The sequence below is a fragment of the Coenobita brevimanus genome, chromosome 1 (assembly GCF_032717465.1).
Source record: "Coenobita brevimanus isolate Jiangsu-jjx chromosome 1, ASM3271746v2, whole genome shotgun sequence".
NCBI classification, from domain to species: domain Eukaryota; kingdom Metazoa; phylum Arthropoda; class Malacostraca; order Decapoda; family Coenobitidae; genus Coenobita; species Coenobita brevimanus.
Genome location: NC_136954.1, coordinates 58,755,279 through 58,781,644, shown reverse-complemented (window position 1 = coordinate 58,781,644; position 26,366 = coordinate 58,755,279). Strand labels below are relative to the sequence as shown.

The 26,366-nt window shown below is 40.7% G+C and overlaps 1 protein-coding gene across 1 annotated transcript in view; it reads left to right on the top strand.

The window, feature by feature from the left end:
* The window catches only part of LOC145398976 (uncharacterized), a 63,992-nt gene extending 38,446 nt beyond the window's left edge, over window positions 1-25,546 (top strand). The window contains exons 7-9 of the mRNA XM_080271741.1: window positions 1,700-1,848; window positions 5,098-5,211; window positions 24,765-25,546. Coding sequence (XP_080127867.1) covers window positions 1,700-1,848; window positions 5,098-5,211; window positions 24,765-25,546 — 1,045 coding nt within the window. The remainder of the gene's footprint in view (window positions 1-1,699; window positions 1,849-5,097; window positions 5,212-24,764) is intronic.
* Window positions 25,547-26,366: the final 820 nt, after the last annotated feature.

The following is a 26,366-nucleotide window of genomic DNA, read 5'->3' as shown; positions in this document are numbered from 1 at the left end:
AAAATTACAAATAATAGACAAGAGTTTGGGGAGTGTGTGAATAGTACAGTATAAATTCATCCATCCATCATCCAATCCTACATTGCCCCATGAGAAGCATAGGAGCCCGGAGCTAGGCAGTTGGTCCCGACATTTAAGATGAGAGTGACACAGCATAAATACAGTATAATATATCCCATTTTCTGTCATATTGAATGCTGCAAGTCTGGCTTCTTTTATCATGGGACTGTGTTGTGTTGCCACTGGTGCAAAGAGTTAGATTTGCCCATTCTCAAAACATTGTGTGTATTGAAGGCTAACATGGGGAACCATAAAGTGATTGTTGCATATATGCATCAAAAATTAATTAATTAAGATGTGTGTGTCAGTAGTCACTAAAAGCATGACTCATCTGAGTGAATTTAAAGTGGGTTTTATACATAAAGCACCCAAGACTTTTACGTGTACTAAAATGGATGGTAGGATGGATGATGAGTTGTATGAGTCAGTGCATTAAGGCTGGGAAGTGATATGAGCAGTGAAGGAAGTGATGTGGATATGATGAGTTGTGATGGAGTGGCTGGCTAGAGTTATACTGTTTTGATGTCTATTGCCACTATCTTCTATGAAAGATGGGCTATGACCTTAGGATCTTTAAGGATAGACAGACTAGTTTGAGGTTGTTAAACCAGATTTCATTGGGTAAGTGTGGTGATGTTAGCCAGATTGTCAGGGTAGTTTGGTACATGTCTAGATGTTAATTGACTGGCCCTTTTTCAATTTTACTCATACTGCAGCATTTCTACACACATTTCATTGGTGGGTAAGTGTGGTGATGTTAGCCAGATTGTCAGGGTAGTTTGGTACATGTCTAGATGTTAATTGACTGGCCCTTTTTCAATTTTACTCATACTGCAGCATTTCTACACACATTTCATTGGACATTACTGACATACGAGAAAAAATATATATTGATTTTAGTTAACTATGAATGATATTTTTATAAAAATGTTAATGGGAATAACCCCTTCAATCCAGTGATGTTTTGTATATTTTTCCTGCTACAAAATTGCTATGGTTAACTCTTGGGGAGCCACTTGGTACTGACAGGTTTACTGAAGGTTGTATCTAACCCCTTCAGTTTGAAAAGTATCCAAAAAGTTTAATAAAATTGTTTGGAGCAACCATGAATAAAACATAGTGTAGCACAGTCATAGGTAGCATATTAAGTAAAAGTGTGACACCTTTCACAAGCGACAAAGTTCATTCACAAGGTAGCATAGTTCCTTGTGACTTATTCAGGCCAAACTAAGCACACTATCACTTCAGTTGATTGTAGTCAGCTCTGTGTGTGTGTGTGTGTGTGTGTGTGTGTGTGTGTTGCTTGAGTACGCGTGCATGCTCGATGTGTCTTTGTGTGTTGCTTGTATTGCATATTTATTGTATGTTTGTATAGTAAATTTTTATAACATTATTATGTTGCAAGGTGTGTAAGGTACCTTTTTGTTAAGATAAAAGGCTAAAAAGGGTGACTCTGATCTAGTGGCTATAAGAAATTAAGCCTTTGTAATGATTTTGTTAGCCTTTGTAATGCAGCTTTCTTCAGCTTGGTACCCCGGCAGTATCAATCACCCAAATTACCAGAGAGATCATCGTACTACACTTTACATGGTTGTGCTCCGGTCATTTAATGGTAATGGATGGTGTCTCTGTATCTCAGAATTGTTCCCAAGAAGATGGATTGTGTTATATGTAAGGAGGCATTTAACGAAGGAGATGATTATCTGATCCATGTCCGGTCGTGTCAGGCTATGAAGGATATTCAGAGCAACATCGTATCTCCAGATGCCACTAAAACACCGACACCAGGTAACATGCTTAAAAACTGTCATCACCACCTTAATCTTAACCTTGAATACCAAGAGCAGGCAACTTGCATGTAAAACTGCTATCATCACCACCAACAACAACATCACTGTAACCCAGAGAACTAAAATCTGGTAACGTAAATTATTTATAAAACTGTTAACATCATCATCATAAACCTAACCATATTTCTGAATAGCCTGTACAGTATGGCTATATTTTTATTATATTCATGTTACTGCCAGACAGTTTATTGAGCTGAGAAGAATAATGATGGGCAAGCTGTAAGAACAGAAGAAGACAAGAATATGATGCTATTCACGATGAAGTTCTTTTGAGAGGATGTTGAGGCATAGTAAGTCTTCTGTCACTTACCTACATGAAGTAAGACGCAAAAGGATGAAGATCTGAGCCAAGTTTAGGGGAATAATCTATACCTCCACTACTATCTGGGGTTTAGCTAAATTGTAATCATCCAGAAGCAGAACAGTATACAGTAAGAGCTTAGTTAACCGGAATGCATGGGGATTCATCCATTCCTGATATGGAATTTTCTGGATATCCGAATGTTACTCTGAGAAATTTTCTGGGAGATCAAACAAATGAAATAGGACCAAACTTGGGACTTTAGTTTATTTCATAAAGTACATTATTCAGTTACTTGAGAGGAGCATGTGGAGTGACGTGGAGGGACAGGTTGACGAATGAAGAAGTGAAGGAACGTTGTGGGGTAGATGTGGATGTGGTTGAAAAGATTAGGAGAAATACACTGAGGTGGTTTGGACATGTGGAGAGGATGGAGAATGAAAGACTGACTAAGAGGGTGTATGTAGGTGAGGTGGAGGGAGGGAGAGGGAGGGGTAGACCGAGGATGAGGTGGAGGGATGGAGTTGAGAGGTATATGAGGGAGGGGGGGGTGAGTTGGGGGGAGGGTAGTCAAATGGTGGGTGACAGAGTGACTTGGAGGCGTTTTGTCTGCGGCCACCCTTTGCGGGATTAGGGCGTCGGGCTATAGATAGATAGATAGACATTATTCAGTATTAGATACAGTACAGGTACACTACAAAACACAAAAAAAGACAGCAAGAGAAACTGTACAGGACTGAAGACAAACCAGCAAACATTACCAAAAATGATTTAAAGAAAAATTTAGCATATGTTACAACCCAAAATAATTTTGAAAACTTAGCTGCATACACTACTTTATCCTGTACTGTACAGAACTAATAAAAAATTATAAGGGGATCATCAGGATCATGAGATGAGGATTCAGATAGTGGAGAAGAAGTGGAGGGAACAAGGTCAGGAACTGAAGAAATGGAAGGAACTGGGTCAGGAGCTGAAGAAGTGGAAGGAACAGGATAAGGAGATCCTGTTCCTTCCATTCCTTCAGATTTCTTTTCTTACATACTCTCCCAGACTCATTCACTGAGCCTTTCAGTTCCCCTTCATCTTTGCTTAACGATACAGTATCATCTGCAAACAACAGTACCAGAAGTTTCCAAACACTGCCCACCGGTATCCGGAATATTTTCGACCCCATGTTAGATCGAATTTGTGTTCTGGTTATATGGATGTGCCGATGCATTGGATGCTGGTTAATCAAGCTTTTACTGTACTAAGAAAAAAAATAAATGTTACTGAATTCAAAGAGTTTAAAAACAGGATGAATGGGATGATCCTGAAATAGGAAAAGGTAAGAATATAAGTACAGTTCTATACTCTTTTTACGTTTGGCCCAGATTTTTTTTCATTTTGTTGTTTATTTCACATAGCTTAGTGGCAGAAAAAGACAGTGCTAAGGCTCTACATCCCTTCCATAGCACGTCATCGAGAGGAGATGTGTTGATCTGCTGTTGCAACTCAGCATTTAAAATGGAAAGGTGGTAATTTTAGGCCAAGTTAGAATAAGAACAGTATAGAAGTACAGCAAACAGACTGTCTAGTTAAATGGGCTATACATTCAGTCATCAATCATTGAAGTCATTAAAATTTTTTTGCTGTCTCAAGCAAAATTATTCCATGCAGTTTTTCATATAGATGCCCTTCTGAAGTGTCTGGAATTGAGTTTTTTCAGTTACTGCCAGATTTAAAAAGGGTGCAGCTTTAGGCATCAGCATATGGGATTCATCCATTTCTGTCCTTTATCATTTCTTTTCACTCCTCATCTTTCATACCTCACTTACTCAACACATTCATTTACCACATCCAGCCAACTTCTTGTCATGTTGTGCATCTTCCCATCTCAGAACTCACTTAATCCCAATTCACCACCCAGTTCATATTTCTTATGACATAACCATACAGTCTAAGCACTTTTTCTCTTATCCTCTAGTCAGTACACTTCCTTACCCTACAAATTTCATAAATCTCTTTCATATCCTGTCCACACCAAAGCAGCTAATATATATATTTTTTAAATCTCATTTCCACTGCTCTTACACCAGTCTCTTCAGTCATGCCATACCAGAGTCTAACACCCATATTTTCAAAAGTAAAGTACCATCACTCTAAAACACACTGAAATGCAGAAGTAGAGCTTTTAACACATTATTGTGTATATTCATTTTCATTAATGTAGGTTTTCTCTTATTTCACTTAGTCATAAAACATTATGGCATCAGGCTGAATTATTAGTTACTGTTCTTAGAATTACCAGACATGCTGAAACGTATGAAGACACTTTGGACTTATTGTGTCTATAGTAATATCAGTTCTGTGATATCAGTCTTCCATTTCAGTACTGTATTTAATTATGTACTCAGTACTGTACAGCAGTTGGCAGTTATTTAGTAAGTTTTCCAACACCACTAAACTCAACATTCTGGTGGCAAATAGGCCTCACTGTTCACAGGTTACCTTTACACTGATAAATTTTTACGTGAATTTGAGTCATATATTTCTGTATGACTTGAGTAAATACTTTGTGTATGCATGGATACATGAGAAATCCAAGTTAGGAATCTTAAAGAATTAATTCATACAGTATTTGAAGAGACAGGCATGGAATGCCTTGTAAAACATTTGTTGTTTTCCAGACTGATGTACAGTAATACAGAATTGTCAAGCACAATACACCTAATGGCATTTTGATAAAATGAGGGTGCCATCATACTTGTATAATGTTTTGCCATATTTGGAGTTTTGGCTGGATTATCTTGTAGCTATAAAAAAAAAAAAAAAAAAAAAAAAAAAAATCCATAACATAAATAATACAGTATATGTGTCACTTTTCCGTCCACTGGCCTACAGGCTGGGTGCAGGGAGGGTCATACAGAGGCAGACAGGGACAAGTAGGGAACAAGCAGGGGTACAAAGTGAAGAAGGAGCCTTGCAGTACTAGCCTGTTTGACTATCTGGAAAAAGGTAAGAGTGTTGGTGCATCTCTTTGGTTACAACAATAATGCCACAACTTCCTAAGGGGCTGAGAAAATATGTGTTGTACAGATAATTCCCTCTGTGTTGTATTTAAGCATTTCACTTGTGTTTGGTGTAGTTCTTTCTGCTGTTGCAGTGTACAATGTGTATAACCATATAATCATTTTGGATTTGATTGGTGTTTGCAGTGATGCACTGCAGTGCATACCTGCTGTTCAGATAAAGCCAATCTGATTACAGCAGAACTATTGTACAGTACTTTTAATCTTCCAGTATTAGTCAACAAACTGTCTTAGGTTTAGTTTCCACAGTTTTCTTAAACTATTTGGTGGATAAAATATTCATGTTGATTGTAATGCTATATTACTGTGTAGGTTTTGATATTACAGTACTTTCTGCCTTAACCCTTTCAGTCAGTTGGGTGTCTCATTAATATGAATCAAATTGTCTGGCTTTAGCTGGATAAAAAAATGTTACTATATTGAAGGGGTTGAGGAAAAAAGTTAGCCAGCAGTTATATTTGTAGAAACTTTAAAGATTATATTGTATATACAGTAGATGCTCTCCTCATGTGATGAGAAATGTAGATATGGTGGTAATAATGATCATTATCATCAAAATGATAATGATGGTATACACTCAGTGAGCCTTGGTTTCTACTCACCATCTACACTAACTCTTGGCAGAAGGAAAGTTGTAGCCAGTGCTGTACAGTACAGCAAATAGAGGCCAGGCATCCAATGTTAAGTGAGAATTCAAAGCTTTGTCAGACTGCATGGCCAGCAGTGTCACTATGAGCTGCTACATAAGCACTCCATCAAATCATCAGACTTCTACCATAACCTTGGAAGGTAGATTTTGTATCATGTTATGCCCTGACACAACTTTTCCTCCTGTCCTACCACAACTTCCCTTCGGTCAGGGATAGAGGTAGAGAATGAACAGTAACTATTGCTCATGAGTGTAGGTAGATGTAAATGTGGTAGGGTGGAATCATCTTGGATTTTACTACTAGAGTGGAAAAATATTTGCATACAATGAAAAAACTGCTGGAAATAAAAAAACACCTGCCATTGAAACTTGTTAGGTGCCCCTCTTTAGAACTACAAGTGAGGTCTATCTATCTATTGCCAGACGCCTCAATCCCATTCAGGGTGGCCACAAACAAATCGCCTCCATGTCGCCCTGTTCCCCGCCATTTCACTGCCCTGCTCCCAACTCACACCCCCCTCTCTCATATACCCTCTCCACCCCATCCCTCCATCTCATCCTCGGCTTCCCCCTCCCTCTCCCCCCCTCCACCTCACTCACATACACTCTTCATCAGTCTTTCACTGTCCATCCTCTCCACATGGCCAAACCACCTCAGTGTATTCCTCCTAACGCTTCCTATGAATCCACATCCACACCACAACGCTCCTTTATATCTTCATTTGTCAGCCTGTCTCTCCATGTGACTCCACAGGCTCCTCTTAAATAACTCATTTCCACTGCTCTCACTCTTTTGTGCCCTTCCAGCAACGTCCAAGCTTTACTTCCATACGTTAAGAGTTGGTATCACAATACTGTCCTGTAGTAACTTTTTCACTTCCATGCTCACTTCCCTGATTCTTATCACTGCTTTTAAGGAACCAGCAACCTTTCTTCTCTGCTGTACCCTTTCAAGCACTTCACCCTCCAAACCTCCATCCTTACTCATCACATTACCCAAGTACTGTACTTAAACGTACTCGCATTTTCCAATTCCTCACCATCAAACCTCGCTGTACATTCACTACAGGTGAAGCAATATTTCCAAAACACTAAAAAGTAGGGGGGAGTGTACTTCATACAGACCATCACTTGGAGGTGATGATCCATACAGACCCAGGGGCACTATCAGAGTATTATTAAACAAGCACATACACACAAGAATCAATGAAAATGTCTCTTGCATTCATTATGCTAATTTCTTGGAAGACAGGAAGAAATTATTAGAACGGAAAATCGTGTTTGTAAAATATATTCCTGGACAGCAATTTATACTGAATTGAGAGAGAGGAGGGCAATACAGTAATCATTCAATTATATGGACGTCAGGCCTAGGATCTATTATTTCCATGTCCATATTTACTTGTCTGTATCCAGACATAAAAGTTCTGACATCAACAGATGGGCCGACAAGTAATACAATATATACCTATTATTTGGTATTTAATCCCTTAACCGCGGGGCGTCACTTTTGTGACGCTTGGGAGCAAGGGATCATACCGCGGGGCGTCGCTTTTGTGATTCTGTGTTATTTTGAATTCACCCGGGCTTCCAAGTGGGGGCTTGTATCATCTATCAGTACTGCCAGTGTCCAACACTAGTCAGCACTCCTAATCTCATCTGTACTCCCATCCATTGTTGACAATTTAGCCATTTCTCCCCGTTCTTGACTCCCCTCCCTACCCCCCCTCCATTACCCTATCCTCTCGCCTGCCCGGCTGTGCTACGCTAAGTAAATCTTCCCTGGAATTTTTCACTGATTTCATCCATTGAAATAAGCCCTATGTCTTATTCTTATACCAAATAATATATACAAGAAAGAAATAAGGTAAGTGAGAGTGCCATACACCTGGAATTGGCTAATTATCACCTGACAACACCTCACGTGCACTCGTTCGCTAATTTTCGCTGTTTTTTTCCCCTTGAAATATGCCGTATAATCTATTTCCGTAATAAATAAACATGTAAGGAGGGAAGGGAGAAGCCTGAGTGATATTTACATTCACCTGGAACTACCTAATTTATAATGTATTGTCTAAATTTCCTGCCAATTATTTCAGTGCTAGATATAGCTGTTTCAAGAGCTAACATTGGTAGCACTGAATATCCCCTAAGTAGGCCTCTACCCCGGCCCTCCTTTATCAGTTTACTCTCATCTTCCAAAGTGGGGGTACGTATGTTTCTTCTTGCTGACTTCAGGGCCTTTTTCACCCCCATGCAAAGGGCCCTGTGACCTTTACCCCCTACTAAACCTCGTGTGGAGAGAGGTAAAGGGCTGACAATTGATAAAAGAGTGACTACGATCTTTCTATTGAGTAAAACAGTGCAAGTGGAATTGTAAATAATGTGCAAACAGCAAGTGAAAGTAATGAATGTAAATATATATGAACAATGGAAAATAGTTTTATAAGTTACTTCAAGTGACAGTGCATAACACAGTGTAAATAAAATAGAAATGTAAATAACGTAAATAAAATAGAGAACGTAAACAGAAATGTAAATGAGTAGTATTATAAGAATACGAGTATATACCCTAGGAGTAATGAAAGTGAAAGTTTCACTCTAGCATGTCTGAATACTATGAGTTATGAGAGTGAAGATGAAAGTGACATTCACTCTCAATGCCAGTATACAGGACGAGACAGTGAATGCTACGTATTTTACTGAAAGAAATTGAATCCCTACAGTGACAGTAAACTAATACTACTGAAGGAAACTTATGAATAAAGACTGTAGATATATATAAGTGTTATATAGTAATATAAATATAAAGTGTGAGGGGTTTTATGAATAATAAATGACAGAGTACCAAGAGCGAACTAGTGCCAGTGCGACGGTCAGACGTGCTCGTATTTTTCATTGCTTTCACAGTGGGTTTTTTTTTGGAGTATGGATCCCAAACTACTTGAAAATCATAGAGTAGTGTTTATAGTGTTAATATCTGGCTGTGGTAATCATATTACGGGTTGTCAGGAAGTGTAAAGTGGAGACTTCGTTACCCAACTTCAGCGGTCTCCACAAGTCCTATGGTAACTGACAAAGGCTCAACAAACATTCCAAGAGAAAGCTGAAGGTATGTGCCATAAGCATATGTAATTTTAATATTCTAGGACTAATAACTGATTTTTGGCAAATATTTTTTGAGAGTCTGTCGGAGCCCGAATAACCCCGCGGCACACGCAAAACATCGGTAAACATGCCCGCGGTGTAGGGGTTAAGGAAGCAGCCAGGTGATGTCATGTGTTTATCAACACTCTCTCTGACTGCCTGCATTGTTTACCAGCCATCACTCCGACTGGGCTCATCAGTGCATCAAACATACTCATATATGCACAAAAGAAAACACTAATAACGGTGTCAAAGCTATGGAAAACTTAGCAATTAACCAAACGTACCCTAACCTAATTTAATGGACTTAGTGAACTGCAAGACCCCCCGCATACTTTTAACTTACCCAAACCCACCCTAACCTAACCTAATCCATCCTAACTAAACCTAATTCCCCCCAAAATTGGGATTGCCACAAAATATTACACTGAAGATCCAAAACCCATCAGGGCAAAATTCAACTGGATGTTGTACAAAGTTGATGTGCCGATATTGTACTGGCCCAAGATATTTTGCCTTCTCTCATTGCTTTCCAGCCTTTTACAAATGTCTGATTTGTTCTTGATGCTCAACACTATTGTTCTTCATTTGGGCCCAGCCTTATGGACAGGTATTTTAGGCATGATTTTTATATATATATATATATATAATAACAGAACAGAGGAAGGAAAAACAAATGAATAAAAATAAATAATCCATACACCAGATTACTGGTGTCCTCTGTTCATAAAATGCCTGTAACAGTTAGACTTGAACAGCATTAGGTTAAAGTTTTGAGGGAAACAACTCTGGAGAAGCGAGTTCCAGAGAGATGCTGTTTGGGAAATGAAAGAATTCTGATAGGCTGAAGTTCTGCAATATGCCTGAGTGACATTCCAGTCATGAGCGCTACCAGATGCCCATGTAGCACGAGGAAAGGCATGGAGAGGTGGCACAATGGATGCAACTTCGTCTGAGCATTTGCTATAAAAATATCTGTAAAATAATGCAAGGGAGGCAACATTCCTTCTTACTTGTAGGGGAGGTAGCTTATTAGTAGTAGCAGGGTTAGTAATAATTCTGACAGCTTTGTTCTGAATTTTGTTTAGTTGTTTTAATGCAACCTCTCCACATCCATTCCACAAAGGTGAGCAGTATTCAGGCTGAGAGCACTCATGATTCTTACAAATTACTGTATAGCCAGCTGCTCGTCAGTGAAGAAGTTACCTCTGTACAACAATCCAAGTTTCTTTGAGGCGGTTTTATCAAGTGATCTGACATGAGAGGTCCAGCTGAGGGCATTGTTAAGTGAGACACCGAGAACCTCAATACTCTTGGAGATGGGAATATTTGTAGCACTGAAGGCAATATATGAATCTGGCAATACATGTCTATTAGTAAATTGTATATATTTAGTTTTACTAGCATTAAGGAAAACACTGAGTGTAGTGTCCACGCAAGAGAATCTCATAGTTGCTCATACCATTCACAAATCCCATTCTAAGACTGAAACCTCCCACACAGTGTGGGTGGTGTTGGTGGGCACCAACTAATGGTGCACATATACGTGTGCCAATTTCGAATTTGCGATTATTATTTTAGTTATTTTTACACTTTTTTTTTTTTTTTATAGTATACAGTAGGCCTCTTGAAAAACTCCAGTTGTTAGCCAGATAGAAGAGGTTTTACTGTAATAAGCTAGCAAGTCCTTTGGTTGCTGAGCTGGTAGGTGTCGGGAAAATTCATTTCAGTTCACTGCCTATAATTACTCCCACTCTATAGTAGATGAAAATACATAGGTATTCTTTCCTCTCAGATGTACTGTTGAACCTGAGATAAGTCTTCATTCACAAGATCCACCTCATCGTAATCCCCCCCCCCCCTTCATTCTCCCTTAGTTCATTGATCACAGATTTATTATCTGTCAAAATATGTGTTTTCATTTTCTGTCTTCCTGTATCATGTAGATTTTGTTCAGATGTTTTAGTGTACTACATTACCCATATTTAAATATACTGTATATGTATTATGAACACAAGTTAATATGGGGGTGATGTACTGTGCATGGATGCAATGCACCATACACTCCTAAATTGTCACACATGTTCCATGACTCGTTGGTAGAGGACGAAGAATTATATCACCACATTAACCAGTTTCACAACTTTTCTACTTGCCTGTATTGTCTTATCACTGATATTCACCATCCAAACCATATCACTGTGATCCTAGAGTTTAAAAAATCATCATCATCATCTGGACCTCCTTTCCCACCCAAGGGTAGGGTGAGGAGTAGCAATGTCCAGACAGCACAAACTTCTATCTATCTATCTATCGCCAGACGCCTCAATCCCGTTTGGGGTGGCCACAAACAAATCGCCTCCAAGTCGCCCTGTCCCCCGCCATTTCACTACCCTGCTCCCAACTCACACCCCCCTCTCTCATATACCTCTCCACCCCATCCCTCCATCTCATCCTCGGTCTCCCCCTCCCTCTTCCACCCTCCACCTCGCTCACATACACTCTCTTCGTCAGTCTTTCACCCTCCATCCTCTCCACATGGCACAAACTTGCCCAATCCAAATAGGCCACACCTCCATTCACTCATCATTCAAGCCCCCGGAATCCTGGCTCTACCGGATTCGCCAAAAAAAAAACATTCACCACATTCTGCAGCTTCACACAAACGTATCCGATTGATTCAGTCCAGACGCTGCCATGCTCACAAGGGGTGCCAAAATTCCTGATCATGCATTTCTCCTCACAACATTCATCCAGCCAGCTCGATCTCTTGTCAGTTCCCTAGCCTCACCGACTTCCAAACCTCTCTTCCTCAGACACTCATCCACCATATCTCTCCAACTTCTCCTTGTCCTGCCTCGCCTCCTTCCTCCTTCAGATTCGCTCAGGTATACCTTTTTCACCACTCTATTGTTATCCATTCGTTCCACATGACCTTACCATCTCAGGACACTCTCTTCGATTCTGGTATCCATCGACTTCCTCACTCCACACCTTTCACGAATCACACCCTCAGTACTCCACCTACATTCCTTAGCAGTCCATCTCCACTGCTCTTACTCTTGACATTTCATTTTCTTGTCACCCCATAGTCTCACACCCATATGTTAGAGTTGGCACTAACACTCCCTAATGTAAGCCTCGTGCAGCTGCAACACTCAGGCCTCTGTTTCTTATTAAGGCCATCATTGCACCAGGTGCTTTTCTTCCTTGCGTCACTCTACTTTCAACTTCTTTTGCACATTTTCCTCTCTTTTCTATCACTGTACCCAAGTATTTGAATTCTCACAAAATCCAGTCTCTCTCCATTCTCTGTGACATCACACTGGGAGTCCCCTTCTCTCTCAATAACCATTACTTTATTCTTCCCTACCTTTACACTCAAGACACGACGCTCACAGACATCAGCAAAACTCTGCACTAGTCTACCAAGTTCCTGTCCAGTACTGCATCATCAGCTTACGACAAATTTGAGATATTCCATCCATCACCATTCATTACCAACGCCATCCCTCTCTCCATTACTCGTGTTTTCACTTCTCTCATCACCCCATCCATATATACCTTGAACAACCATGGGGACATCACACAACCTTGTCGCACGCCCACACCGATCGTGAACCATTGACTTAGATGCCCATTAACCCTTACACTTGCTTTGCTACCATCATAAAAACTCTTGACAGCACCTAACAGCTTACCATCTACACCATACATGTGCAATACTTTCCACAGTCCCTCTCTGTCTACTTTGTTGTATGCTTTTTCCAGATCCATGTATGCCATAAACACCTTATGGTCCTTCTCACAAGCCTTCTCTGCTATCTGTCTCACTACAAATACTTAATCCACACATCCTCTGCCCCTCCTAAAGGCACCTTGTTCATCACTCACTAGGACTTCTGATATCTCTCTTACTTTCTCTATAATAATTCCTCCATATACCTTCCCTACCACACTCAATAAACTTATGCCATGATAATTCTTGCGCTCACTTCGCTCACCTTTATTTTTGTACAGGGGTACAATCACAGCCATTTTCCACTCTGCAGACACAGTTTCACTCATCCATGCCTTCTTACATATCTCCAACAAGCACTTCATTCCACTCTCTCCACTACCCTTATGCATCTCTGCATACACCTCATCAACCCCAGGTGCTTTCCCATTTTTCAGCCGTTTCACAGTGCTCTTCACCTGTGCGAGTGTCACGTCTCCTGGCACTGTATTCCTTCTCTGCACACCCCCAAAACCAATCATGTTTACAGCCGCACTGCTGTCTCTATTCCCATTCATCAGGCTTTCAAAATATTCTTTCCATCTGGTCCTTACTTCATCTCCATGGGTTAGTAACCTACCACCTGCATCCTTTACACTATCACATTTCTTTCCGCTTTCACTTCTACATTTCTGCACCTCTTTCCAGAATAACTTCCTATTTTCAGAGTAGTTCGCATTCATTTTTCTTATCAGATCATTTACCTCCTCCTTTTTCCTCTTCACTAGTCTCTTTACGTGCTTCTTGCTCTCGACATACTCAGTTCTTATTTCAACTGAACCCTTATCTTGTAACCACTTTAGCCACTTCTTCCTCTTTTCCTCCACCGTTCACTTAACCTCCTTATCCCACCATGCCGTACCCTTCTTTTTTGTTGATACTCTTGCCACACCACACACCTCTTTAGCATTCCTAACTTAGCAATCCCTGTATGCATTCCACAGGTTGTCCAGATCCAATTCATTTCAGTTCACTGATTCTAACTCGTCCCCTGCTTTGGTCCTGTAATCATCTGCCGCTTCTTTGATCCTCTGCATCTCAACTTTCAGTCTTTCACCCTGATTGCTCTTATCTCTCTTGATCCATGTCACTCCTTTCAGCTTGATCTTGCATACCACAATCATATGTTCTGACAGACCTCCACATCGTCCTGTCACAGCCCTCGTATCAGCAACCATTCCCACCATTGACCTCTCTACGAGCACCTAATCAATCATGCTTCTTTCAACACGATCCCTGTTTCCTCTATACCATGTATATTTATGTGCATCTTTGTGTTTGAAATATGAATTACAAATGCACAACCTCCTCTCCTGACACATATCCTTTAGTCAATTCCCATTATTATTATCTCCTGGTACTCCATAACAGCCCATTATGTCATCCTCTGGACCAGTTCCTACTCCTCCATTCATATCCCCCATCATGATCACTTTATAGCTCCTGGGCATTTCTCCCACTACTTCACCCAGCTTATCCCAAAACCTGTCTTTCTCTCACTCCTGTCCTCACACGGTGCATACACTATGATCACTGCCACTTTCACCTTTCAAACTTGAACTAAACATACATACACCTTGAGCTGACACATTTGTAGTCTCTCATTCCATTCTGCCACACCTCATTCATCAACAAAGCAACTCCTTCCTTGCATCTTCCTCTTCTATTCATCCCTGATCATACACATTTCACACCCTCCCACTCCTTCACTTGGCACCCTTTCATCTTCGTTTCACACATTGCCATCACAGCATATCTTGCACTCTTGAACACATTCACCACTTCCACCCTCTTGCTCTCCTCATTCACACCTCTCACATTCCACATGGCCACCTGGGGAGGTATTGGGCCTTCCGAGGCTCTCTGAAACGACTGTCATGATTAAGTGATTTTGGATAGGGGAATCTGGGGAATATATATCTGATGGCAAAAAATTACATCGGGGAGAGGGAAAACAAAAATCTTAACCTCCACCACCAGGACACACAGGAAGTAGACACACACTCCATGGTAAGCTTACTGGTATTCCCACACTGCTGCCAGTGCTACTGGCTTCATTAGCATCGCTGCTAGTATAGCACATTCAGCAGATTTGTACATCACCTCGTACAGGCCAAGTTGATTCCACCCTGCAGTATATTACTAGTTCTAAGAACACCAGTAGACACCTGTGGTACTGTTTATGAACAAGTGCTGGAAGCCTAGCTGGAGATTAAATGTCATTATTATGATGTGGTACAGAGTTCTGTGGAAACTAGAGCAGTTATGGATTATCAGATGTGTTACGACTAGCATCTTGCATAACACTAGCTGATGATATAAGTTACCTTACACCATGCAGCCTTGTTATTCAATGTCTAGTTATGTGAGTAATCATTACAATGATAATTAAAAAGTTATACCCTGTCTTGGTACAACGTTAAGAAATTAATCGCGACCGCTACAACGATATTTTCGACAGCTGCCACCGAGAATCTCATGCAGAATGCAGTGACACACACAAACCAAAATGGCTGCCCATTTTTACATTGGCTGTTATCATTGTCATTCGTTCTATTTTGTGCACAAAAAGCCACAGAAACACTGTTGTTATCACCAAATAACAGTGCAGTATGCACTATTAAGTGAAGTGACTTTTTTGTGTGTGAAATACTGAAACTTGTGACTTAGAAATCATGTCAACCTTATAAAACCATCTGCCCCTTTTTGGGCTGACTGAGCCAAGATCCCCACCCAGTGTTTATATTGGCTGTGATCATTGTCTTTCATTTTATTTTGCGCATGAAAGACCACTGAACATCATTGTTATTACAAAATGACAGTGCAGTTGCTTACAAATAGTGGAGTGTGTGATATTAAGTGAATTGATACTGTATCTCTTTGTGTGGAGTGGTTGTCCAACTGTCCCCCATCCTTGTTGGTGAGGGGGAGGGGACCATGGTGACGACTCGTATCAGCATAGGACAAATTTCAGCTGGGTGGCCGAGGATTTGTAGGTCATTTTAGGCTTCACGGTCAAGGTTACTCTCCCCAGCCCCATTGAAAGCATGTTGTATTGACCTCATTATGCAATAGGTCTTCACTTGACGCAACCTTATTGCATAACAAGGCTGCACTGTACCAGTCAAGCACCATTAGCTGAGTACAAAAAAGTGGTACAAAGTGGCAGTCAGAAGTAGTGAAAATCTTATAGTTGGGATGTATTTATTGTGTAGTCCTTTTTCTTTTGAACTACAGTGGAATCTCAAATTTCGACAGTTTAGAATTCGATGAATCAAATTTTGATGCATTGTGGAGTGGTCTGCCTACCTTACTTTTCGATGTAAAGTCAGGTATTTCAATGCTCTCAGGGCCAGACTCCAACCAAAACAAGCAAAAATAATATTTTGGATGCGAACCAAAATGCTAGAAGTGAAGGAAAATTATAAGAAAAAGTATGAGCCTAACCTAATATCGTATGCAACATGTGTCAAAAAGAGAATGAAAATCAACATCATTTATTCATACAGTACATGAAGCATACGATGATATCGTTCTGAGACAATTCGCAGTCAGATAATTCCCCATCAAAACATAGACGATTTCCCGTCAGGACAATTTGCACCCTGGACGATTCCCCGTCATTCCATAAATATACTTATTATGTAGTGGCAACCATCATCCACTCACTTGATGTAGTGCTACCTACTTCTTCCTTAGCCTTTATCATTCTTTTTCTGTGCCTGCCCTCGTCTCTTCCCAATTCTCCCATCTTTCCTGTCACTACTTAATGCATTTCTTTCCTTTACCGGTGGCTTTACATTGAGTGACAAGCCAAATGGTTTCCTGTAAGCCAAGAAACCATTTACAACACTGGGTGGTAACCATATAACCAAACCATACGTGCTCCCTATGTCTCAAGTGGGTTGGTGGAGGGTTAGTGTCCCTCCCTGTAAAACAAATAACTCAGAGTCAAATGGCCACCCTGTGCGGGATTGTGGCATCTGGCAATAGATAGATAGATAGATTAAGTAATCAATACTTTAATAACTCGAAGATATAATGAGAAATTAAAGGAAGAGAATCAATAGTAGAAGTACTAAAACAAAATGAATTACAGATGGTAGCAAATACAGTAGGCAGAATACTGAAACGAAGAGAAGTACGGTAATTATGAATATAAAGAGCAACATAGAAATGAACAATAGAGACTGAGAAAAAAAATAGTCATGTTTAGGAACAAGAGCTCCCAGATGGGAGTAGGCACCAACAACAACAAGCCATGTGCAAGGCGATGCTCTGTTGTCGGCGGCCATCTTGCGACTGTCCTGCCAGCAGCCAGTCCTCTACAGCCAAGTGCTGCACTTTCAGCCTGTACCTTCCACATGTGGACATGCATTTCACTGCAATTTAGTTGTATGTATTTTCTTTGCATTTTCATCACAATTTACCTGTTTCAAGATGGCAAGCAAGAGTGGTTCTTCGGGTAGCAGTGGTAATGGATGAGAGCAGCCTGGCATCTCTAAATCTTCGCAGCCAAAGGAGAAATGGCAATACAGGAAAGGGCAGAAATACACCAAGTATACACTGCTGACAGTATGGCAACGCAATGCAGAACTACAATTACTTAACCACAGTTATAGTTCATAAAGTTTACAGGGGGTGTGGACAAAAAATCATGATTTTAGGTAGTTAGGTTCGGAGGCCTTGGACCCAAACTAATTTTTCCGATGAGAAGTTCAGTTTTCATTTCGATTATTTGAATTTTGCGGTGATTTTTAGGTACATATGCCCATCGAAGTTTGAAATCCCACTGTATAATGTGGAATATTGTAATTATATTCTAGTTTCTTATGTAACCGGAATATGGACATCACCTTTTAAAGAGAAGTGTATCAACAAATGATCAGAAGACAGGTATATTATCAAATAAATGCTGCTACATGGGTATATTATTAAATAAATGCTGCTCCATGGGTATATTATTAAATAAATGCTGCTACATTAGTCATGTAAAAACACTTTGTGTACAGTGCAGATGTTAGATATGGAGTGTTTATTAGTAAAATATTCATTTGATTTCAGGACCATAGATATGGACTGCTTTTATTTAAAAAATCAGGTGATTTAGCAGATAGTATGCAGTCATGCCAAGTTGAGCACCATGTTGTCTTACAATAAATTCCTGTAACTTTTATATTAGTACCTTATATTTTTATGTACAGTAGACCCTCACTATAATAGACCCCAGTGTAGTGGACATCAGATTTAACAGGCAGTATGAAGGCCACTAAGCTTCCATCAGCTGTAATGAACAGTTGTGAAGGCCACTGAACTTCCATCAGCTGTATTTAAGTATATGAAATAAGCTGCAAAAGGGCAAAATTATGGGCCAAGTCAGTGTAAAATGGGATGAAGTAAGGGCCAGATAGAAAGAATATTTTGAAAGCCTCATGAATGAGAACAGAGAGAGCAGAGCAGCTTTAACCCCTAAATACCGAAGCACGTCAGTGTATGTGTTGACCACTTTAGCCCTCTCAGCTGAATCACATCAATATAGCGCGCCTGCACATTGCTTTGCCCACTATTGTGACGTATATCCCTTCAAGCCAATGAGAACTAACCCCTCCGGCCTCGGGTTGGGTGATCCGGCCACTCTGGGGGCAGGGGGGGGGTCACTCCCCTCTCGGCCCACCCACTGCCTGAATGTTTCATCATCTGTCATGTAATAATCCTCTCTGAAAACCCTCCCATCCCTCTGTACGCCCCAATAGGACATTGTTAGTCAAAGTTTACAACCACGAGGCCCATTCCATCCCCCTCCAGCCCCCCCCCACCTTCCCCCCCAGCCTTGTATACCCCTACCTACCCTACCCCCTCCCTCCCTTTCAGCCGCATACTACCCTTCTACCACAATAAACCATTGCATGATAGCAAGCATGCAGCTTGGCTTGCTCTGCCTCCCCTCCCCCACTCCCCCCACCTCCAACACTTTTACACGTGCTTTATATGTATTGCCTCGATATATATATATTTTTTTTTGTACCTGAACATAAGAAATGCTTCTCTGTATACTATTCTATACATGCAAACACGTGCAATCACAGGCATCTGAGCCCCAGCCCCCTCCCCCCACCACCACCCCTCCACCTCGATACATTTATTGTCTCAGGCGCCGTGTTTCTGAAAGTTCCTTAAGTACTATGAGGCACTGCAGGATTTCTCCCCATACGTGAATTATCTCCCCACACCTGCAAACACACCTGCTTGCATAGTTGATATGCTAAATCACATAGATTTTGTTTGTTTCAACTAGCCAAACTGGTTGTTACCATAAATGATCTCCCAAATTTCAATGTACTCGTTGTGGGCCTTCTCCCCGATCAAATTTTATCTCCCCACATGTACATACACATCTGTTTTCATGGTAGTTGGTCAAGAACAAACTAAAGTGCTCTGCTTTGATGAGAAAAGATGGTTTTATCCAACCTCCATACCTACAAACTTTCTCCCCACAAGGTACTTTATCTCTCCAAAAGCAAGTAATCTCCCCACACCCCAAAACACCTGTTCTCGGGCTTGGTGTGACACATGATATTGCAATGACCAGTTTCAGTAATATAAATAGTTAGTTATCAAAACTATGGGGGCTTTTGAAAATTTTGACAAACTATTTTTTTTTTTTTTCAACTATGACCCTTGATTGTGCAGTAACCATTAGGCCTAGGGGGGAGCCGATTGCGCTGTCAGGTGTGTAAATTCTTCCTCTTTAGCCAGAACATATTGATTTTCCCCTTGGTGAAAGTCGAAAAAACACCCCCAAATTGCGGCTCCAGTGACAGACGAGCCAGGTCAAATTGCGGTATTTAGGGGTTAAACATGATTGGTTTTGGAGGTGTGCAGAGAAGGAATGCAGTGTCAGTAGACGTGATACTCGCACAGGTGAAGAGTGCTGTGAAGCGGCTGAAAAATGGGAAAGCTGCTGGGGTTGATGAGGTGTATGCAGAGATGATTAACCCCTAAGCCGCGGGCTTGTTTTGCTTTGACTTGCGTGTCCCACGGGCATATTCGCGTTCCAACAGACTCTAAAAATATTTGCCAAAAGTCAGTTATTAGTCCTAGAATATTAAAATTACATATACATATGGCACATACCTTCAGCTTTCTCCTGGGATGTTTGTTGAGCCTTCGTTGAGTAACGACTTCCCGACAACCCATAATATGATTACCACAGCCTGATATTATCACTAGAAACACTATTCTATGATTCTCAAATAGTTTGGAATCCATACTCAAAAAAAAAAAAAAAAAAAAAAAAAAGTGAAAGCAATGAAAGTTACAAGCGCATATGACCTTCCCACTTCCAATCGTTCGCCGCTGGTGTTCTGTCACTTATTATTCATAAAAACACTCACAGTTTATATTTCTGTTACTATATAACACTTATATATATCTACAGTCTTTATCCATAAGTTTCCTTCAGTAATAGTAGTTTATTGTCACTGTAGGCATTCAATTTCTCTTTCAGTAAAATACGTAGCATTCACTTTCTTGTCCTGTATACTAGCGTTGAGAGTGAATCTGTCACTTTCACCTTCACTTTCTTAACTCACAGTATTCATACATGCTAGAGTGAAACGTTCACTTTCATTACTCCTAGTATATATAGGCCTACTCGTATTCTTATATTACTACTCATTTACATATCTATTTACATTATTTAAATTTCTATTTTATTTACACTGTGTTAGGCACTGTCACTTGCAGTAACTTATAAAACTGTTTTCCACTGTTCACTTATATTTACATTCATTGCTTTCACTTGCTGTTTACACATTATTTACATTTCCACTTGCACTGTTTTACTTACCAGAAAGATCGTAGTCACTCTCTATCATTTTCATTGACAAATTAGCCAGCAGTCACTTATCCCTTTACCTCTTTCCACACGGGGTTTAGTAGAGGGTGGAGGTCACAGGGCCCTTTGTATGGGGCTAAAAAGCGGCAGAATTTGACAGGCACGAATCCGACGTGCTCTCACCTTGAAAGACAACAGTAAACTGAAGTGTGTGGTGGCCTGCCTAGGCGAAGTGCAGTGCTGCCAATCTCAGCCTGGTGACAGCTGCTAATATATACTCATACGCTATGAAATGACTGGCAGGAAATCTAGACAATACATAATAAATTAGGTAGTTCCAGGTGAATGTAAATATCACTTTGGTTTCTCCCTTCCCTCCTTACATATATTTTTATTACGAGAATAGACTATACGGCATATTTCAAGGGGAAATAAACAGCAAAAATTAGCGAACGAGTACACGTGAGGTGTTGTCAGGTGATAATTAGCCAATTCCAGGTGTATGGCACTATCACTTTTTCCTATTTTGTATATACTATTTGGTATAAGAATAGGGCATAGGGCTTATTTCAGTGGATGAAATTAGTGGAAAATTCCAGGGAGGATTTACTTAGCGTAGCACGGCCGGGCAGGCGAGAGGAGAGGGTAATGGAGGGGAGGTAGGGAGGGGAGTCAAGAACAGGGAGAAATGGCTAAATTGTCAACAATGGATGGGAGTACAGATGAGATTAGGAGTGCTGACTAGTGTTGGACAGTGGCAGTACTGATAGATGATACAAGCCACCACTTGAAAGCCTGAGCAAATTCAAAATAACACAGAATCACAAAATTGACGCCCCGCGGTATGATCCCTTGCTCCCAAGCGTAACGAAAGTGACGCCCCGCAGTTAAGGGGTTAAGTGTAGTGGAGAGAGCAGAATGAAGTGCTTGTTGGAGATATGTCAGGAGGCATGGATGAGTGAAACTGTGCCTGCAGGTTGGAAAAAGGCTGTGATACCCCTGTACAAAAATAAAGGTGAACGAAGTGAGTGCAAAAATTATCATGGCATAAGTTTATTGAGTGTGGTAGGGAAGGTATATGGAAGAATTATTATAGAGAAAGTAAGAGAGATATCAGAAGTCCTAGTGAGTGATGAACAGGGTGGCTTTAGGAGTTGCAGAGGATGTGTGGATCAAATATTTGCAGTGAGACAGACAGTGGAGAAGGCTTCTGAGAAAGACCATAAGGTGTTTAAGGCATTCATGGATCTGTAAAAAGCATATGACAAAGTAGATGGAAAAGGATTGTGGAAGGTTTTGCACATGTATGGTGTAGACGTTAGTGAAGTATGTGTAAGGGTTAATGCTAAGTCTACTAATACCAAGTCGGTTCACTATCCCTCAGGGTGCAGGGAGGCGTGGCTTGTGTGTGATGCCAGTCGGCTTAAGTAACAGAAAATGTATAAAAGGGCAGACTTAAATTAAACATTTATAATAAGGGAAAACGAAGAAGGGGAAGAAGTGCGGACTCGTTTAACCGTATAATATAGCAGTAGGTTCCCTCACACCCCCATACCTTCCCTCACACATTTCAGTCCCATCCCTCACTTCAGACTGAAAATGTGTCATGATGTGGAGAGTGCAGCATACATCCACTCACCACCACGGTCAGGCGTCAACTGAACTTGGGTTTCGTGCCAGCTGACGTCACTTCGATGCTCCGCCCCCTGCGCCAGCTTGGACCTGTTTTAGATGGAAGTGATCTGACTTGGTATTAGTAGACTTAGGGTTAATGGGCATCTAAGTGAATAGTTCATGAACGGTGTGGGCGTGCGACAAGGTTGTGTGATGTCCTTATGGTTGTTCAATATACATATGGATGGGGTGATGATAGAAGTACAAACACGAGTAATGGAGAGGGGGATGATGATGGTAATGAATGGTGATGGATGGAATATCTCAGATTTGTTGTACGCTGATGATGCAGTACTACTTGCAAATACAGGACAAGAACTTGGTAGACTAGTGCAGAGTTTTGCTGATGTCTGTGAATGTCATGCCTTGAGAGTAAAGTTATTAAGAGAGAAGGTGACTCCCAGTGCGATGTTACAGTGAATGGAGAGAGACTGGAATCAGTGAGAGCTCAAAAACCTAGGAACAGTGATAAAAAAGAGGAAAATGTGCAAAAGAAATGGAAAGTAGAGTGACATAAGGAAGGAAAGTAGCTGGTGCAATGAAGGCCTTGATAAGAAACAGAGGCTTGAGGTACGGGTGAGTACCTCGTACAGTACAGTACACTACACTGTACTGTACTGTACCGAGAATTGGTAATGTATAATCATGTGTGTCTTTTAGGATGTATTAATGTGCCATAAAATGCATTTATAGGTGTTATAGTGTTTGTAGGTAGTTGGAAAAGCTAAAACATTGAAATCAGTGACTTCCGCAGTAGGTTTGAGATATTTGCAGAATTCAGTATTCGCAGGATGTTCTGGTACACAACCCCCACGAATATTGGGACTTGACAGTACCAGAATTAAAATTCTAAATCTAGAATCCCCTCCAGTGGTATCCCACACGGCTAATCTTTTTTCCCCCATTATTTCATCTTTTTCAGCATTACCTGCCAACCCCTCTTCCTCAGTACACTACAGGCAGGTCCCATTATACAAGGACTTCTCGGGTGGCGGATACTTACATAACTGAGTACATAGTATGGGGAAAATAAAGTTAGGTAAATTAACCCTGCTTACATCACTGAATTTGGGTCTAAATTGCCCATTTTCACATTATCAGTTTTATGAATAGTGGATGTCCAAATAACAGGACCTGCCTGTACTGTCTGAGGCCAGTGACTTAGCAATGGCTTCACAGCACCCCAAAATTCAACAAGCAGCAGCCCAGCTCCAGCTATACCTGCAGTCACTAGAGCACTGGTTTTAACAAAATAGACTGACTGTCTTACCAACCTTTTCACTTCAGACACGAAGCTTAAGCACACCCTCAGGTATCCTCCTTTAATCTCCCACTGGAATGACACCACAAAATTATAACATTTACTTCAAGCACACACACAACCTTTTGTCAGCATACAAGCAACATCATTGTAAAAGCACGTAAACTTGATGTTTACCTTTGGACAACAAAATACATCTGTGCAAGTAGTATAAACATTGAATAGATCGACAGTGAATCACTCTAGCCCTAGCTAGGTTCTCACCATAACCAACACAGTCATAGATAAACCTTTAAAAACTCAACTAAGCTTTAAGAATATTAAGTGGATCACTAAAGCCACAAATACAAAATTTTCTACAAGATACAAAAGCAGTTCTTGTCAAGAATCACAAGAATATAAGAGGCACTCAGTTCATTGCTTTAAGCCACCCCTGTATTTTTGTCACATCACCCCCCTATAAGAAAAAATAAATATAAAAAAAGTCATCCTCCACCCAGCGCTACACTTCAGGAGCACATACATCCACACATAACCATGCAAAACCTCCAGCCAAACAGCATTCATCATGAACCACCATCAGACTCCAACCCCTCAGAAAATACCCCACCTAGAGAAAGACGACTGCATCTAGCCAGTCTACAATGTGGCCATCTTCCTTCCCTGCTGTAGTGTCAACACAAAGTGTTGTGGTTGTGCACCAAGCTCATCTGGAATGTGAACTCACACAAATACAGTATTCAGCTATGCCTACACTGCAGTGCGACCATCTGCACCACCACACACTTTACCTTATGCACCAAACTATTATATCGCAACACACAACGTCAGCAAAAGATTTTTAGAAGTGACTACTTAAAGTGACCAGTTTCCTCTGGTCCATTGGGTTCATGTCCAGATGAGCTTGGGGTTGCAGCAACAACATGCTCTTCTTTAAACCTTTCAGGATTGATACAACTTTTATATTGTATTCAAGCTTAGGCGAGATGATTTTTTTCAGCTGTGTGTATCATAGCAGCCTAAGTATAGTATGTTATACATTATAATTTACGCTTCATCCTGGGGGCTATTTTCATCCAGTTGTTAAAGTGTTAACCAGTTCAAGTGCTCTATGTGTTTCTTTTTTCTTGTAGGGGTGTTGGACTACCACCCTGGGGACATAACAGGGCCAGAGTACCGACAGCCTGACACAGCTTTGGTGCAGATCATAAATTGTGTGGCTGTCCGACCTCATGGACTCTCACAGGTTCTTGCAGACATATACCCTTATTGTGATTCATACTCAAAACGTAGAGCTATTGGTAAACTTAACCGTGCCGTAGAGAGTGAAAGACCTCAGCCAGGCAGTATCAAAGTGTGTATGCCAACTGGTGCCATTGAAGGGCCAGTTGTGGTTAATATCTGTGGTCAGTTTTACATGGGCAAGGAATATCAAAAGAATATTTATGCTAAAAAACTTGCTGTCCAGCTGCAGGATCAACAGGAAGCAAAAATAGGTAACAAAGGGAGCAGGCATTATGAAGCAGACAACCACTTGCTAAATGGTCTCATCAGTGACACTGCAGCCAACAGGAGGGACTGGTTCAGGGATGGCTTGAAGAACTTAGTACAGGAGGTTATTAATGGCATGAAAGTTAGCCAGATTGTATTTCCAGCTTATATTGGTTGTGGGTTAGCAGGAGGAAACTGGAAGAATGACTATTTACCACTTATCATAAAGTTTGCGCTTGAGATCAAGCAGTTAGGAATACATGTGAAGATAGTGGAAAAGAAACAGAACTCTGACAGATACAAAACTACCATCAAAACAGGTAAGTCAGATAGACAGTCAACAATTAATGAATATGCAGTGAAGCATTCAGATAGGCAGTATGAGACAAAGGTTTATGTAAGGTCAAAAAAGTATTACTCCTAAAAAGGAAGTCGCTAAAGCACCTGAGAAATGTAGCATTTTTGTTGGTCACCATCCTTCTACGTCCAGTGGTGGAGGGGAGGGAGAAGTTATTTTCAATGCTGGCAAACCAAGGCTTGTGTGTTTTTTGTTTCCATGCTTAAATTATGAGTAGTATGTTTCATAAAAGACTGGATGAAAATTAAGACAACCAGAAATGGCCAGTTTGGCCTTTCTGGTAGCTAGCACTGAATTCTTTGATTCAGGGAAAAAACCATGCTTCGTATCTGACAGTTCCTGACCTATAAGAGGAGTCATGGGATACAGAATAGTAGGACATTTCCTAGGTTGGCCAGCTGCTTATGCAACTTTCATGTATTTTGAAAGGCAGTATTTCAATCAAGCGTAAGTCATTCTTGTTCACTTAATCGTCATTCTCCAACTGCATGATATTCCATAGCATCCCTGCCATCTCTTCCGAGGATTTCATCCTACGTTTTTCTTAATCATCCCTCAGGATTTCTTTCCGCATTGAGATTTGTGCAGTGTTTCACCCAGTTACTCTCACTCATTCTCACAGTATGTACACCCTGTGCAATACATATATACAGTACATATATCTTGGGGAATTGACATTACTCTGTGAATGGTCCCAGTTTATATATATATATATATATATATATATAGCACAGTGCTGTTTAGTGCCTCTAATGAGCTGCATCAAGTACACTGGCTGTGTTGGTCAGCTCCCATCTCCCATGAAGGAGGATTCACTGATTAGTGTTGCCTTCCTGGCATGATGTGTCATGGTGGCAGGCTTCATGCTTTCTTACACTTGTAAACA